A 15,793-nucleotide genomic window follows, 5' to 3' on the forward strand; every position below is an offset into this window, starting at 1 on the left:
ATTTCCCGACGAGAGAAACAACCACTAACGAACCGAGTTCACCACCGCGCGTATCACCAAGCACCTTCTTCTTCTTCCTCCTCTTCCGTCCCCTGCTCGTCCCTCTCTTAATCCTTACGACGCTCGATGAACAACGGCAGCAGCAGCAGCGACCGGCTGCAGCTCGTGTGTCCAGCGCGCCTGGACACTACCACCGTCCGGTAGGAAGTGTCGACTGGCACGAGGTGGACACCTCTGCGAGGCTCTGCCAGCGGCAGCAGCACCAGCGACGGCAGCAGAGGTCGCAGCAGCAGCACCGCCGGTGCTGGTAGCAGTGGCGGTAGTAGCGGCAGTGGCAGCTGCAGCTGCTGGTGCACCGGCGCATCCGCCTGCACCTCGCATTCGCGCGACGTGTTGTCCACACGTCGGTAGACTTCTTCACGCTCCTCCCTCGCTGTTTTCGCCGCCACCGTTAACTTCCTGCGGTATTATCGTGACTACTCTCTATTGCGAGCGTTCGGATCTCGCTTCGAGCCGGCTGATCTGTCCCCGTGGACTCGTCGACGTGCACTGAGACTCTCTAACGCGTTTGTTCGTGCTACAGCTGCCGGTCGGTCAGTGGAGGCAGTAGCGGCTAGCAGTCGAAGCCTGGCAGCACTACGACGCGGTGGTATCCTCGCGCGACTGCCTATTCGGCTACCTCCGTGACGGGTTCGTGCGACCCGCGACTCTCTCCACGCGCCTGACACACGCGCAGGCGGCTTCTCTGCTCAGACAGCCTTCCTCTGGTTTAGAGAAGGACGTTCGGAGACGGTGCTAGAAGCGGCTCTGCCAGCCAAGCAAACGCTCTCTGCAAGCTGCTTACCGCCAGTGGCGGCAGCAGCGCCACGACGCCGGGGACGCCCCTCGATACCCCACCGATGCCATCGGCCTGGCCCGAAATCGATGCCCCGCAACGCGACGTCTCGAAACCACCCCCGCAACCTGTGCCATCAACCAACAGCGCTAACCTCTTTCTCTCTTCTTTTCGCCGAGTCTTTCTTTCGTTCTCTTCCGATCTTTCTTGTTCTTTTCTTCCGAGCCTCTTCTATTTTTCTCTTCAAAGTCTTCAACCCCTTCTATCTTGCTCTGTTTCTCCACTGCTGCATTTTGTACGCTTTAGAATTCGCAAGACGCATGAATTTATTGCACTATCTTTTCCAAGAGAAAAATATTTTAAATATTTTACGACACATGGGGAGTGAAGTGTAGATTTAGTATTATTATAGAATTGATATTTTAATCATATCTATGTTGTCTATATCAAGGTTGTAAAAGTAGAAGTGTAAGCAAGGTTACTTGTTTTGTATTTTATGAATAAATTTTTAAGAAATATTGTTAAACTGTTTTCGATCACTTTGTAATTCTTGCAGAAATGTATCCTACTTTAGCAGGCTTTGTCTATGTTCCTTCACTGGCTCATGTGTTCCTCGTGCATGAACGGATACGCATTCTCTTTTTACAGTCCAGTGCATGAATGGTGTCCCATGAACGGTGGTATCGAATAACATGGATCGATCACGGAGACTAATAGCGTGTATCGATAGAAGAATTGTGCTGGAATCGGTGGTCTGAGTTGACGTTACAAAATAATGAAGGTACAAACGAGACTGAAATAGATTACTTACTTCTGTATAATAAACTTATTTTATTGTACTCCCCTTATGAGCAATGAACCAATTAATTACTCATGAATATTTCTCTTTTGAAAATTAACAACAAATTTGCAAAATAACATGAACGAGATTTTAATATTGTAAGGTAAATCTTCATAAAAATATAAATAAGAATATATTATAATGGTTAAAATAAATTTGTTCTCCGTTTTATAAAGAAGTTACATTGATGAGTATTTGCAGTGATCACTTAACAAAAAGTTGATGAAATGAAAGAATGACTATGATTTCTTGTGCAAAATAGAATCGAAAATGAAACGTAGCTCCATTTTCAAGAAATTTGATAAATTTTACAAATTTGTATTGATTCTTGAATCTGGTTCTAGGTAGTGGCTTCCGAAAGGATTATTACTGCGGTGCACTATTACTCCTCAGTAAAACGCGACCTATAAAAATGTACTACATCTTCTTGCCTATTCCACTCGTTGGTACTGACTCCTCGGCGCAAGTAAAAGTTTCTTCTTTAAACTATTTGGTAACGAATTTGAAAACTTTACGAAAGTTCAGTAAATTCTTTTAAGAACACTTTCAAGAAATTAAGAAAAAGATTTAATGACCAAATTCTGTTGTACAAACTTTATAAAATAAATACTTATAATAATTCTATTAGAAGTTTAATTACTGTAATAACTTTTTATTTCTCCAATAGTAATTAGGAAGCAAAATCAATGAAATGTACGTATGTATAGGATCTATTGTTAATCTCTTAACTTTTGACTTTCTTTTTTTTTTATTAAACTCCATATTTTGTTTTGCAAATTTTTAATAAAATCCAAATTTTTACTTGAAACCAAATTTTTAGCGTTTGTTTCAAGAGATAATTGTATAATATTCACACTTATTGAAATAACTGAATAATATCACATTAACTAAAACCTTTGGATACATAGTACAAAAAAAATAGGCTTCAATATAATCAACTAAATTTGTCTAATGTACATGAATAAAAATATGTTTCTCTTACATTTATTTAAACGTGTTTTCTCAACAACAAATCATTGAATCAATGCATATAAGACTACTGTTGAGGGTATGTGAGTTATACAATTTTTAATCTTTTTCCTTTTTATTCAATTACGTATCCCCTCATATGTATACATTCCATCAATATCTAGTGAACAATAATCTTTTCTTAAACTTTGGAATCTTTTACCTAAAGCAGAGAAACGCCACGCTGCTCAATTTCCAATATAATATGCATCATCCTATCATTTTCATACTTGAAAAAAAAAACAGCGACTAATTAAACCATTTTCGGACTGTCAGACTATAGGAATCAAAATTGTCGTCTAAGGCCGACAATAAATCACAAGCACAGTAACATACAGCATATCTTTAACTTTAGTGGTAAATCACCCTTTCCTTTTCCAAACAATAGCCAGAGAAGTCTACTATGTCGCAGAAACCTGAAAGACCAGCATAAGGATCGAGTCTTCCACAAAGATGTCCACTCGTTTGGGAGCAAACACTTGATGCCGCGGAAATAGTTCTGGTCACCCGTAAAACCCTACAATACTGATAAAACGTAGAGTTGTCGGTCGAGCAGTCACTTTTCCTATCAAATTTCGTTAAAACGAGAACAGGAAACGCGGCTCGTTCCTTCCTTCGTCACAGTCGCCTTGGAGATGCTTAGAGAGGCGGCAGCGTGGAGTCAATAGACTCCACGTTGCGGCAGATGTACGTATCGATTTTGGAACGTTGATTCGCGTGTGTTCCAGAACGATACCGTTACCCTCTGCGCGACGAAAGAGGACGAGAGAGAGATGCTGGCGGCGACCACGTCTCTTCAAGATCAGTCTGCCTTGTCGCCAGTCTTCCCTGAGCTGGCTGTGACGTTGTTGGCGTTAACAGCAGGCATGCGGGACGAGACAGGGGGCTTCAAGAGCACCTGGAGGCCACTGGGTGGCCGGCATCACCCTCGCCAGGTGGTTGCAACTTGTTGTTGCGGCTCCCCGCGATCCGCTTTGGCTCTCTTCTATGCCTCCTTTCTTTTCCCTTTCTTCTACGCCGCTCTAGGAAATCGCCGCGCTCACGTGCTTGACCTACGGACAGTCCTCTCCCATCCTCTTGGACAATTAATTGATAGGTGATTTATATCGGAGACAATCTGTCTCGAAATGCGTTCAAAGCGTTTAGCTAAAATGCTGGAGTTACAGTATTCATTTTAAAGGACTTATACGTTTGTATATTTCTGTATAAGTCCTTTCCTTTTCCTTTTATATAATAAAATCGCATCACAATACATTATTGTATGTTGTAATATGTTGGTATAGCAGCACTATATGAACTGAGGACTGAGGATTGAGCTTGATAATTGTTGGCTCGCGATCAACAGTGATCAGCCCAATCATGGACTTTTATAAATACTGTTCTTCTGAGCGTTTCTTTCTTTTTAGTTGCTCCCTGGCCAAGTAACACAATAAGCTACTCGATAAGTAGTAACAATGCATGATCACCCGCCACGCAGCAGACTGGTCTTTTCTCCTTGCGTCGGGTTCATTAATCTGTTACGTTAACTGCGGCGCGGCGCTGCCCTCTAGAGTCCTCTTATCTTCATATTGTTGAATCCTATGTCAGCATAAATAAAATTTGTCTCCAGAATTGTTTGAAATATTCTAGATCGAAATTTACGTAAGATTTACGTACAGAGATGTGGGATTTACAAGAAGGAGGCGATTCACACGTTAAAGGGAGAAAGTTCGTGGAAAGACACATGCAGCTGCGTTCATGGATCATTTACGGTGCCCGTTACCCTTAGCTTGGGAGGTGATACGTTCTACGAATACGACCCCCATTGTACATGGTGAAAGGAATACGTGGACGCTCGTGTCACGTGGAACAATCTTCTACAAAATAAAGGATCCACCGTGTGGTCACCCTTCGCGTGGCACGCGCCACGATCCACCTTTCTTCTCCTGCATGACCAGCCGTCGCCTTTTAGATCTGCAGGATAAGAAATTCTCCCCTACAAAACCAGGGAGGGGGAGAACTCTTTAGAATGTTACGGTTACTTTCTACGAAACAGAAAGACCGACGAGTCCTTCGGCATCTTTGATGTTTTTGCAACTATGACCATGGTATCGCACTGAATGCGTCGGATTTTTTTGTGTTCTTACTTCCTCAGGGTTACTGTTATTAAGGGGTATTTTCTATAGAAGAGTCCAATGGAACAGAATTTTTAGGGAAATTTTTAAGCTATTTATATATTTGCAATATATATATGTTATAAAACAAATTCCAGACTAGAGTCCTGTTCTTATTCGTTGAGTGAAAGGTGTCAAATTTATATCTGTTAACTTCATTATGAATTACATAAAAAAGTAGAGTTACCTTCAATGTACGAAAAAAATACGCACGAAACATTAGACACGATTTCTTTGTAACTATATTTTTCAAGTTGATGGAAATTAAACTTTTAAAATTAATGATGTTGTCTTAGAATTCTAATAACATTTAACAAACAAATTTCGGTAATCTTAGTACTAAAATAAATTAACGAAATATATAAAATACATTTTTTATAATAATTATCTCTATTTTTCGTAAAATGTCTAATGCATTTCGTAAAACCTCACTATACTTAGTTTTAAACAAAAACAAAACATAAATTTTTAACAAAACATTAAATTTAAACATTAAAGTAAAAAACGTTAAACAAAAATTTTGTTAAAATATCTGTTTCTAACAAGACAAAGATGTGATATTAATTTTGTCATATTTTTTACAAACTACCCTCAGTGTTTCCTTGAGAGCCAATTGCAGTCATATTGCAGAATAGAAATTGCAATATAACAAACATACTGCACAAATTTGATATTAACATTTCAAATTGTTCACGCTTATATATATTTTGTAAAAAAATCAATTTTTGATTTTTAAAATACTGTTCTTCTGATTTAATTCAAAAAATCATTTTTGAATTTCTTTGAAAATTTTCCACTTCAAATAAATTTGGCACTTGAAATTGTGCCAATGAAATTCCGAAGTATACTTCATATATGAATAAATCTGCGTGAGAAACTTCAAGGATATATTTTTTATAATTTCTAGAAAAAGATCTTTTTTCAATATTTACAATCACAATAAAATATTCTTTTATCCCTTAACTACCGACGTGTAGCCTCATAGACGTTCTTATATGTGTATTTACGTCGCAACAAATTCGTTCTCTTTACGTAACTGTAAAATATTTTCTAATAGAAATTTGTAAGACACATTATGTCACACTCGCATAGCAAATATTTAATATCTTAACACAGTATACAGATAGTTAATAATAATAATAATATGTTTCGAATTTGGCAACTGAATGTCAATAGTTGAAAGTAAATAAAAAGAGAACATTGACCCCCACTTGAATTAGCATTATGAAAAATAGTTTGTAGCACTATTATTCATAGATACTTTCTACATCAAACATAAAAGGAAGAATTAGCATAAATAATCTGTAACTCCTCTAACTAATGGCTAATTATGCAAAATAGTTATACATGAAGAAACTAAATTGCGTCAGAATTCACTAGTACCACAGTTAAAGTTACAAGTTTCTTCGGAAAGCATTCCGTCCCTCAAAGTTCGCGAGCAAACCAATCTCTTCAGTAGGTAATGGTACTTTGTATTAATATAAGCAGCAGGGATCTGCTTGTAATTAAGCAAATAAACGGCGAGCAGCGACGAAAGTAAAAAGAAACAATGCGTGTATTATTCTCAGATGCACCCCCGCTGGTCAAACATAGCATCATATTTCGATATCGCTATTCCAGCCAGGGGGTGTTTTCCGAAGCCACCCTTGAGGATTCAAAGAACCTGGGATAAATGGCACCCCGCGTTGCGCCTATTGCGCAACCCGGATCACGATTCGAGCATCAATGATTGAACGTATAAAGAAAGACAAACAATAACATCTCGAGGGGCAGGTGAAAAAACTGCTGTATCTAAGCCGGCCTCCTACCGTCATAATTAATACAACAGAGAGGCAACAAGAAAAACACACGAACCCTACTTAATTTCTAGTATATCTTCAAACATGTGTTCTTCTCGTTCAACGTTGAAAAAGATTCCAAGAAAATAGAACAATTTGAATGAGAACGATAACAGACGTTCAGGAAATCGAAGAGAGAACGGTTGATTGGCGAGACCTAGAAAGATTCGTGGAATAGATTTAGCGTCCTTAATGCCAACTCCTTCATTCATACCGAACCGATCAATCGAAGGAATGACGAGGAGGGCGACTTTCTTACACAAGAACGAAATGAAAGTAAGATAGAGGGGGTCTCCACGTTGGGGAGGTGACCGATACAAGTGGGACATTCAAGAAAGGGGTTAGGTCCCATACGGTGACAACGGCAAAACTCGAAACGACGTCGTCGGACTTGGCTTCCGGCCATTTCCCAGCTATCGATCCACGAAGCGTTACGACGAAGCTGCCCTACGTGCAATTATAGGTGTATCGTGTGTATAATACGACCCTAGTACGTACATAGCCACCGGCTAGATCGTCGTCGACACACAAGGATGATCTCCAAAATTTGGCCGGTCACATTGGAATCGCGAATACTTCGGTGGTGCGGGACACATTATTAAGGACGACTGTTACATCAACGTTTGATGCTAGGTAAAATAGAACAGTTCGGGGAAGATCGTGAAAGCGGGTCAAAAAATTGGGTCTTTGGGCGCTGGTGAAGATGATTAGGGGGTCAGGCTTTTTCTACAGTTGCGGAAATTGAGCGGAACATCGAGTGGAAAGAGTACTGAATATTCAATGGAACAATATTCTATTTCTACGTGTAATTCAAATGCTCTTATCTTGAACGATGAAATTGTTTTCATGGATTGAATCTGGGTTATGACTACTTTTATCTAGAGGAATCGTAAAAATTATACTTTAGGAAAATGATTTTATAAAACTATAATTTTTAAATTTGGATTACATCCTGGTCACGATATGATTGAGTTTAACTTGGAATTAGTTACTAGTTACCTACATTTGTGTCATATTCGAATTAGAATTTAAATTCAGACTAACTTGAGTTAAAGTTGGATCATAATTTAATCAGATTCAGTTATAAAACGTAATGTTCTTTATAAAGGCACATCATGATTTGTTTGAGGAAACTCGATTGAAATTTCACGGATTTGTATAATTGAAAATTTTGATCACAGTTGCTATTTCTCGTAACATATTTTGATGAAGTGGCGTGGAAGAAATATACACGGTTTACCCACCCTACCGAATGCAACACAACGGTGCGTTTCCACGTATGCGTGGAATCGATAACTGGGAATTAGTCTGACATGCTGTCTACCAGAACCAAGTACATACATGCATCTACGTTAAAAACCTTGCCAATTGTATTAACGTTACTATACATATATATTACAGTGTAAGTCGTACAACTACTGCTTACACTTGCTATTGCATGTAAAACAGTTAAAGTAATATTGTTTCTGAATTTACAATTTACTAATCATAACTGTATTTTCATAATAAGATACTACCGCCCTGAATAACCCAAGAAGACAAATTTTATCTCGAAATAGTCGATAATGTCTGTATTTTGATTACCGATGCAAAATTATATTTCCATGGAGTATGCATTATTCAGATTTCATAATAATTTCAAACAATGAAACCATTTAAAATTTCGCGCCCTTCAAAAAAAATGTTCACATTTAAAGTAAAATTTATATGGGCGTTTCTCTATGTATATTCGCATAAATTTATATTCACAAAATTAAGATTCTATTTTCAAATTTTTGTTTCATTTAGATAACAAATATTGAATAAAAACGAGAGTAACCTCGTCTGTGGTAGAAATATTCAAATAGACACATCACCTAATGGTCTTCTATGTCCAACTGCCTTACCGATCTAGAAGTTTAAAGCTGATTCCAGCGTCCTCTACTGGCGAATGACGGTAAATTTAAGTAAAGAGGGAATATAGAATGTTTTGAATTGCAAGTATAATAATGCTACGCCAGTAGAGTTACAACAGTCACTCGTATTCCACTTTAAATTTACTTACTCTAAATTTACAAGCTTAGTTCCTAAATTGTACCTGTTTGAAATTTCAGAAAAATAAAACAAAACTTACATTTATCTTCACATTCCAACGCGTCGTGATGAAATCAATTATAATAAAAAAATCTGTAACAGATAAGGAACACAAATTTAAAATACATGAATATATTTACATAAATACAAATGTGCTATACAAATCCGAAATATTCTACAAAAAAATATTAATTCCATTCAATAATTCGATAAAAAAATAATTCAAAGGAAGATATAAATATATTAACTCATAACGACAAGTAGAAAAAAATCACGAAGAATGCATTTTTAATTAAAAAAATATGCAAATGTTAGAAAAAATTAGATAATTATAGAATATAAATATAATAAAAATATGTAGGTAAAGTTATGAAAAAATGTAGATAAAATTGTCCGTGTAAACACAGTTTGAAACAAGTTGAAACGACAATTTTGGTCAACTTAAGATTGATCAACTCTGTTGTTCGACCAAAAGTTGCCTAATGTAATGTGGCGAAGACATCTTATATCTCTCCTGCCCACCGAACAAATAACAACCTTTCATCGTTATCAGGTAGCTCGCAAAGTAGTTCTTAGATAGGGGAACTCTGCCATCGTTCTAAATTGCATTGTTCTGAATACTCAGAAAGCCGCTGAACGTTTCGAATGTTTACAAAACGCATTCTTCTAATACAGTCAGGCAAAAGCAGAAACAATAAATCCATAAAAATAACTAAAAAATAATGATAAAATTCTGTTATGATCTACTTTTTAGCACATTTTCAACATTGTTTATGTTTTAGACATCTACATTTCTATTGTTTGGAAGTCAAACCCGAATGTTTCATGCAATTCGAAGGTATGGTGAAAGATAACCTCACTGTGTAATTACACGAAATTATCTCATGTGCATTACCTCCGAAACATACTAAAATCTGATAAATTCCAGAATAATACTAAATAAAACAGTGAAAAACTTACCTTTGCAATGAGTTCTACATTCGACGCGCCACGGTGTCATTCTGTTCGAAATGAACTGCGCGCGCAGCTTTAAGAATATCAAGAATATCCTCAAGTTGCCGTAGTATCGGTTCCCGCTCGCTTACGATTTTCTATCACACATTTATTACATACAATGAATACAACACAAAATATAGTAGAAATTAACACAATACATAAAATTCTACCTATATTTTGCATTAAAAACTATTTAATGTGATTATAACTTATAAAATGTATCCTAAAGTTATTCATTTCTGCAAATATCAAAAGCGTTATTTGAATTTTAGCGCCATTAGATTTGACTTGGTTTTGAATTTTCTAACGATCTGCCTCAAGCAATATTGAGAGGTTCGGAATTACCGAAATTGAAGAAAACCTAGGCTACATTAGAAGCCCTTGGACATGGTCGTATAGACAGGTACAGAAACTCTCATTATTTTCTTTAAAAATTTACAATTTTTTATTGAAATTTTTATTTTTGTATCAACTTGACTAATTCTTCTATGATAAAATGTTCGTTAAAAACAAAACATAATTAGTAATTAGATTACATTTTGCCCAACTGTAACATGAACGTTTCATAACAAATTGAAATGATTTGAAACTGGACCTTGATCGAACACGGTAGGTAACCCAGCAGCATCAACGCTGTTATCACAACACACTGTAATAGTGCCAACGTAACACAGAAATAACCAGTTTTGTATGAAAATGGCGGCAACCAATCAAAAGGTGGCTTGCTGATGACCGGACTCTCCCTTGAGGGAGTCTAGGCATGATTTAAACGCATGTTTTTTCGTTAAAGAAGAAAGCACAGTAACAATAAATAAACAATAAATAAAATTATTGGTACCATCACTCTCCCGATTTTCAATTGAAACATCTATGCTTGAATAATATAAATATAGCTCTTAACTCGCGTTACAGTTTGAAATTTGAACCTGCTGAAAATTGTCGTTATTTTCGTTCCGAATTATAATCCTCTGTCAATGCTGTAACTACAGAATGTAATTTCGGAACGAGTAAATATTCAAATGTTCAGTTTCAGCAGTATTAGCAAGCAGTCTTAGCTAATTTTGGAATGTACTCTAAGATATGTACATATGTAAGGGTACGAACCAAAGTGTGAACCAATAGGAACAGAGATCTGCATTGAATTTATCAGAACTAGACAAAATCGGTATAGGGAATTTCAAATAAGCTAGTACTCATCCTGCTACAAATACGTATAGTGAAGTAGACCTTCGAGCAGGTGCCGCCAGTGTCGAAATCACGGTTAGGCAGCGCCATTTATTTGATATAGGTATAAACTAACATACTGACATTCTATTTCAAATCATTTTAAATTTAAATCAGGTTATATTTTAATTCTGCGTGTACTTCAACTTTTGTAAAGTTGACAGATATCTGATATTTTTATTTTATTTTTTTGTAAATGAATATCATTTTTCCTACTTATTTGGTTGAAGTGAGTGTAAATATATTTTCAAGGTTTTAGTAATTTAGCCCATTATGAGGAAATACTATTCGTAAAAAATAGTATCTCTCACAACACCAACAATAAAAAATTCTACGTAATTTCGTATTATAAACTACTTACAGTATCGGCGGAAAGTATCGCAATTTTTGCGTTTCAAGGAGTGAAACATTTAAATACATTATTCTTATTTATGCTCCTGTAACTTGTCGCAAGCTAGACTTAATCAGTCATATGAAAAGCGACCTTGTTAATTAAAATAAATTTTTGAAACATACGTCTATTGTTCTTTAAAACTACACCAAATGTTTACTGGCGTCATTTAAAACCACAAACAGTAGATTATATTTATATAAATATAGATATTCGTATATGCACTATAATAATCAATAATCACTATAATAATTGACACTTTTTAAAATTTGAACTGGAATAAGGAAGAATTAAATTTCAATCGGAGGCCAAGTAAAAAGTTTCAGAACACTGTAATTTAATGGTTTATTTATATTTTCCCATACATACTATAGTAATTTTTATTATTAAGCTAAATATAAAATTATACATATATATGTGTTAATAATTTATACCTTTAAAATTGTTAATATTTCTTTTGTTTTCTTGTTTGATCTGTCGTTTACCTTTTTACTATAATAATCAACACATGCGTTCGAAAAGGTTAAATTTCTGGTACAATTTAATTTTCTCATAATATTATATAAGATGTGAAAAGATAGAAAAAAATGCGTAAGCTACGGCATTCTTACATACTTCACAAATAAGTTTGTATCGCATTCTTGCATTAAACGAAATTATTACAGATCACATAAATTCAGTGTGTACCGCAAAGATATGCTCGAATAATACTATGCCAACTGCATCGAAAATTCGAGCTAATCTTGGTCCATCCTTGGCACAAGCATTCTTCGAATATAGTCATTATGACACGAAAACATTACTGGATTTAAAAGAACCATTAAAATCGCCGAAGACCTGTTTTCCAGAACTAGAAGAAAAAACACAAGATGACAAGGCATTGCCATTACATAATGAACTTATTAAAGCAGATGTGCATCAAAATATATTAGGTAACATTAAATTACAATGCTACAACTGGATGTTACAGTAAAGACTGATTACGCTAGAGACGTTTATGAATATTTTTTTAATTGTAATGGATTTAACAGCTATTTTAGATTATGTTTCATGTGTGCAGAATGTATACACATGATATTTGATAACATATATGACAGAAGTCTTATGAGGTGATTCTACATGTTAAAATACGACGAAAATGAAGAATAGTAAAATTGCGTTTGAGGCTTCATCTTTGAAATATTAAAGGTAGAAACACATTAATATCGGCTCAGATGAAATCAAATCATACGCTATCACGTTGCATATTATAACAAATTGTTTCATATTACAATAAAATATATTTCAAACAAGGGAAAAACGTCGATTCGTGATATTAGCGTGCTCCTACCTTAATTGCTAAAAGAACACCTGAAGCGCGCGCGAAATGTGTCTGACTAGACTTAATCTACTTGTTTCATTCTACTAACGTTGCCTGCGCCTGCACCTGATCTGACTAATGCACGCCGAACGTAGAACGAGTCTACAAATAAGACACATTTCAGGGACATATTAGGTGTAATTATCCCCCCTTAAAGAGAGTACCACATTGTACGCTATACAAAGTAGCATGTAAATAAAATATCGAACGTTTCCGAGCATTTGTGCACATGAACTTTTTTCATTGTCTTCATGTCTAAAATTTATCCTTCAAAAATATCCTACATGTTTGGAAACACTCCGCACATATAATATGTTCAATGTAACATGTAGGAACAAGTTTTTATAAAACAATCGTAAGATTGTGATGATTTGATTAACTACAGTTTTAAATCATTTCACTAGAAATAGGCGAAAGCATCCTCCAACGTGTTCAAAAGCAAATCGAAGAAAGTCTGCGGGAACGCATTGAGAAACAAACGCAAGAAAAGTTTCACATGTACCAAGCAAAAAAACGATTGGAAGCCGAGCGTTACGCAGAAGAATTACACGCAAAATACGATAATTATATAAAAACTGTGCAAAAGGAATTAGAAAAACAGCTTAAAGTAACATTTCTTTTAGCAATACCTTGTTTTCACTTATTCAAATGTGTATTCTTCATGTAATTTACATTAGAAACCTTGGAATAGAATTAAGTAACTACTTAACGCCACTGAACAATTGAATTATCTCCATTACTGTCTTCGCTTTTTTATATAAATTACATACTCAATGTCTTTTAAGAAAGAACTTTTCGTAGCTATTCCAATTACAACACTGTTAATCTTATTTGAAGTATGCGTGTTTAGAATTAGATTTAATAAAACTACATTCCAGGTTGAATGGGCCAAAGCTGCTGCCGAATATGCCAAAAACACGCAGAAAGCGGTCGTACAGGAACGAATGAACGTAACTCATGACATGATGCGAAAGATGCGACTTGAAATGACTTATGTAATAGGATCACTGTACAAAGAATTCGAGGAAATGTTTATTGCTCAGAGAGATAACATAATTGCCGATTTTAACAGCATTATGAGGTACATCATAGCTTACACGTGTAGTTTAAATGATACTCAGAATTAATCTCCCACAATCTCATACAGAGAAAAGCATGTAAAAATGGTTAAAGAAATGCAAGAATTCGAAAGAAAAGTGAGCATGGATTTATACATTCAGAAACACCAGCTCGAAATGCAAAGTACCGTAGATATAATCTACCTACTTTGTATGGAACGATTACGGAGCTGTACAGAAAAACATGCTATGCATATGCATTTCCAAGTAAAATATTCTTATCACATTTATACGTACTATTGCAATCAAATTGTTTTATAGTGAATCTGATACTAAATTATGTGTCAATAGAAACAAATTCACGGATTTCACGAATTAATTGATCGCCTGAACAATGTCTTAACTGTAATGAGAGCAGAGATAGTTCATTGTCACGTAGAACAGAAATTATTGGAAGAACAGCTTTCTGATGTGATTGAACAGTTCCAGAAATTCATCGATTTTGTATTTTATGCTGTACCGGGACAAGCACAGTTTTTATTGCCATTCAAATTACAACGATTGAGTAGATCTAATACGAGTAAAAAGGAGAACAGTCAAGCGAAAAATTTAAATACGTGATTAGAAAATTCATAATGTGAAATGTATAGAAAGTGTCGTTTTGTTAAGTAGTTATGTATATTATGTTATCAAATAACGTATACATGTGTTGAAGTTGTGTATTTCGAAATAAAAGACATAATTCTTTAAATTTCTTAAAACATCAAACTTATAACAAATAATTTAATATAGGGTAGCTCACAAGGTTAAATATAGAAACTGCTCATTCTTAAGAAGATATTCCCGTTTGGTGGAGTTTAGAAAATGATTTTTTAAACTTATATTTTCTTATAATGTTACATTAAGAATATCTACATATTCCCAAAATTTTATACCAAAATCCGATTAAGTGACGAAGTTATAGTAATGGTTTCAAGAGAACGCTATACGATGTTGGTATTGCGGACATTAAACTTTATGAGGACATACCCATTTAAAATTTCAAAAAATCAGTTTTTTTACACATTATATGGACTGGCATTTTAAGCATATTTTAAAACAAATCCTATGAAAAAATTCGAAGAAATGCGAAGTTACAGAGGTTTAAACGCATTTTTCCTAAAACTGTGTTTTTCTAATTATCTGTCCTGATATGTCAAGAATGAATTGATAAATATTCTCCAAATTTTACATACCTGTTAAATAGCTGTTCATTTATTGCGCAAACTAAACTTATTAATATCTACAAATCTTTTTTATTATCTGAAAAAATAGACAGTTTTATAATTTTGTACTTCATATCACTGTCATTTTGTTGAAAAAAATTGCTTCATTTTAATTCAAACGATAGCGACTAATCTATAAATTAAAATCGTGTTTGAATTTTTTATTTCATCGTGACGAAATTATACTTTATGCAGATTGGTGCTAGTTAACCGATAGGGTAAAATTACAATTAAGATTCCATAGATGAGCATATGGTATTCAAAATTTTGTCAGCTATACACGATGTTTTACAGTGCAGAACCAGCTATCAATTTGATAAACGAAAACAATGAGCCTTCACGATTTTCTAATTTGCAATATCTATGCATGTAGACGAGCAGTCGAACAATCGACTTCTGGGCGCGTTATTCAAATACAGAGGTGCCGACGCGAAGCGACATGTCGGTTCATGATTCGGGACTATATTTAGACTGTTATCACGGGTGATAGTGATGGTAGTTCTTTCTATATAGTAATCCCCAAGTGTTTTATTTCTTCTACTTGCTCATCTCGGGACGGGGAAAAAGTAAAGTGAAACATTAACTACGAGTGAGATATGAATACCAGACGCGAGAGAGACAGATTCTACAAGAATTTTTAGATGTTTATTTTGTACGCATAATGTATTTTATATTGTATAACGCAGAAGCCATACTTTGCATAGTTATAGTTTACAAAATTAGTGGGTGAACTTCGAAGCTACACGCTGGT

The 15,793-nt window shown here is 35.3% G+C and overlaps 1 protein-coding gene across 1 annotated transcript; it reads left to right on the forward strand.

Moving 5' to 3' along the window:
• The first annotated feature begins 6,909 nt into the window (after window positions 1-6,909).
• Window positions 6,910-14,398, forward strand: LOC143177268 (uncharacterized). The gene is made up of 8 exons (XM_076375132.1): window positions 6,910-6,951; window positions 7,178-7,308; window positions 9,531-9,586; window positions 12,025-12,291; window positions 13,124-13,326; window positions 13,598-13,800; window positions 13,867-14,044; window positions 14,129-14,398. Exons 1-8 carry the CDS (start codon window positions 6,910-6,912, stop codon window positions 14,396-14,398), a joined length of 1,350 nt encoding a protein of 449 aa, XP_076231247.1.
• The last annotated feature ends 1,395 nt before the right edge of the window (window positions 14,399-15,793 follow it).

This window comes from Calliopsis andreniformis, chromosome 3 (assembly GCF_051401765.1).
Source record: "Calliopsis andreniformis isolate RMS-2024a chromosome 3, iyCalAndr_principal, whole genome shotgun sequence".
NCBI lineage: Eukaryota > Metazoa > Arthropoda > Insecta > Hymenoptera > Andrenidae > Calliopsis > Calliopsis andreniformis.

What these genes read in the sequence shown, in the direction of transcription:
- LOC143177268 (XM_076375132.1), top strand. Translation starts at nt 6,910, where the DNA reads ATGACGAGGAGGGCGACTTTCTTACACAAGAACGAAATGAAA. An exon ending in TACACAAGAACGAAATGAAA is followed by an intron (nt 6,952 to 7,177) that starts GTAAGATAGAGG and finishes GTACGTACATAG; the next exon opens with CCACCGGCTAGATCGTCGTC. An exon ending in TGTGCATCAAAATATATTAG is followed by an intron (nt 12,292 to 13,123) that starts GTAACATTAAAT and finishes TCATTTCACTAG; the next exon opens with AAATAGGCGAAAGCATCCTC.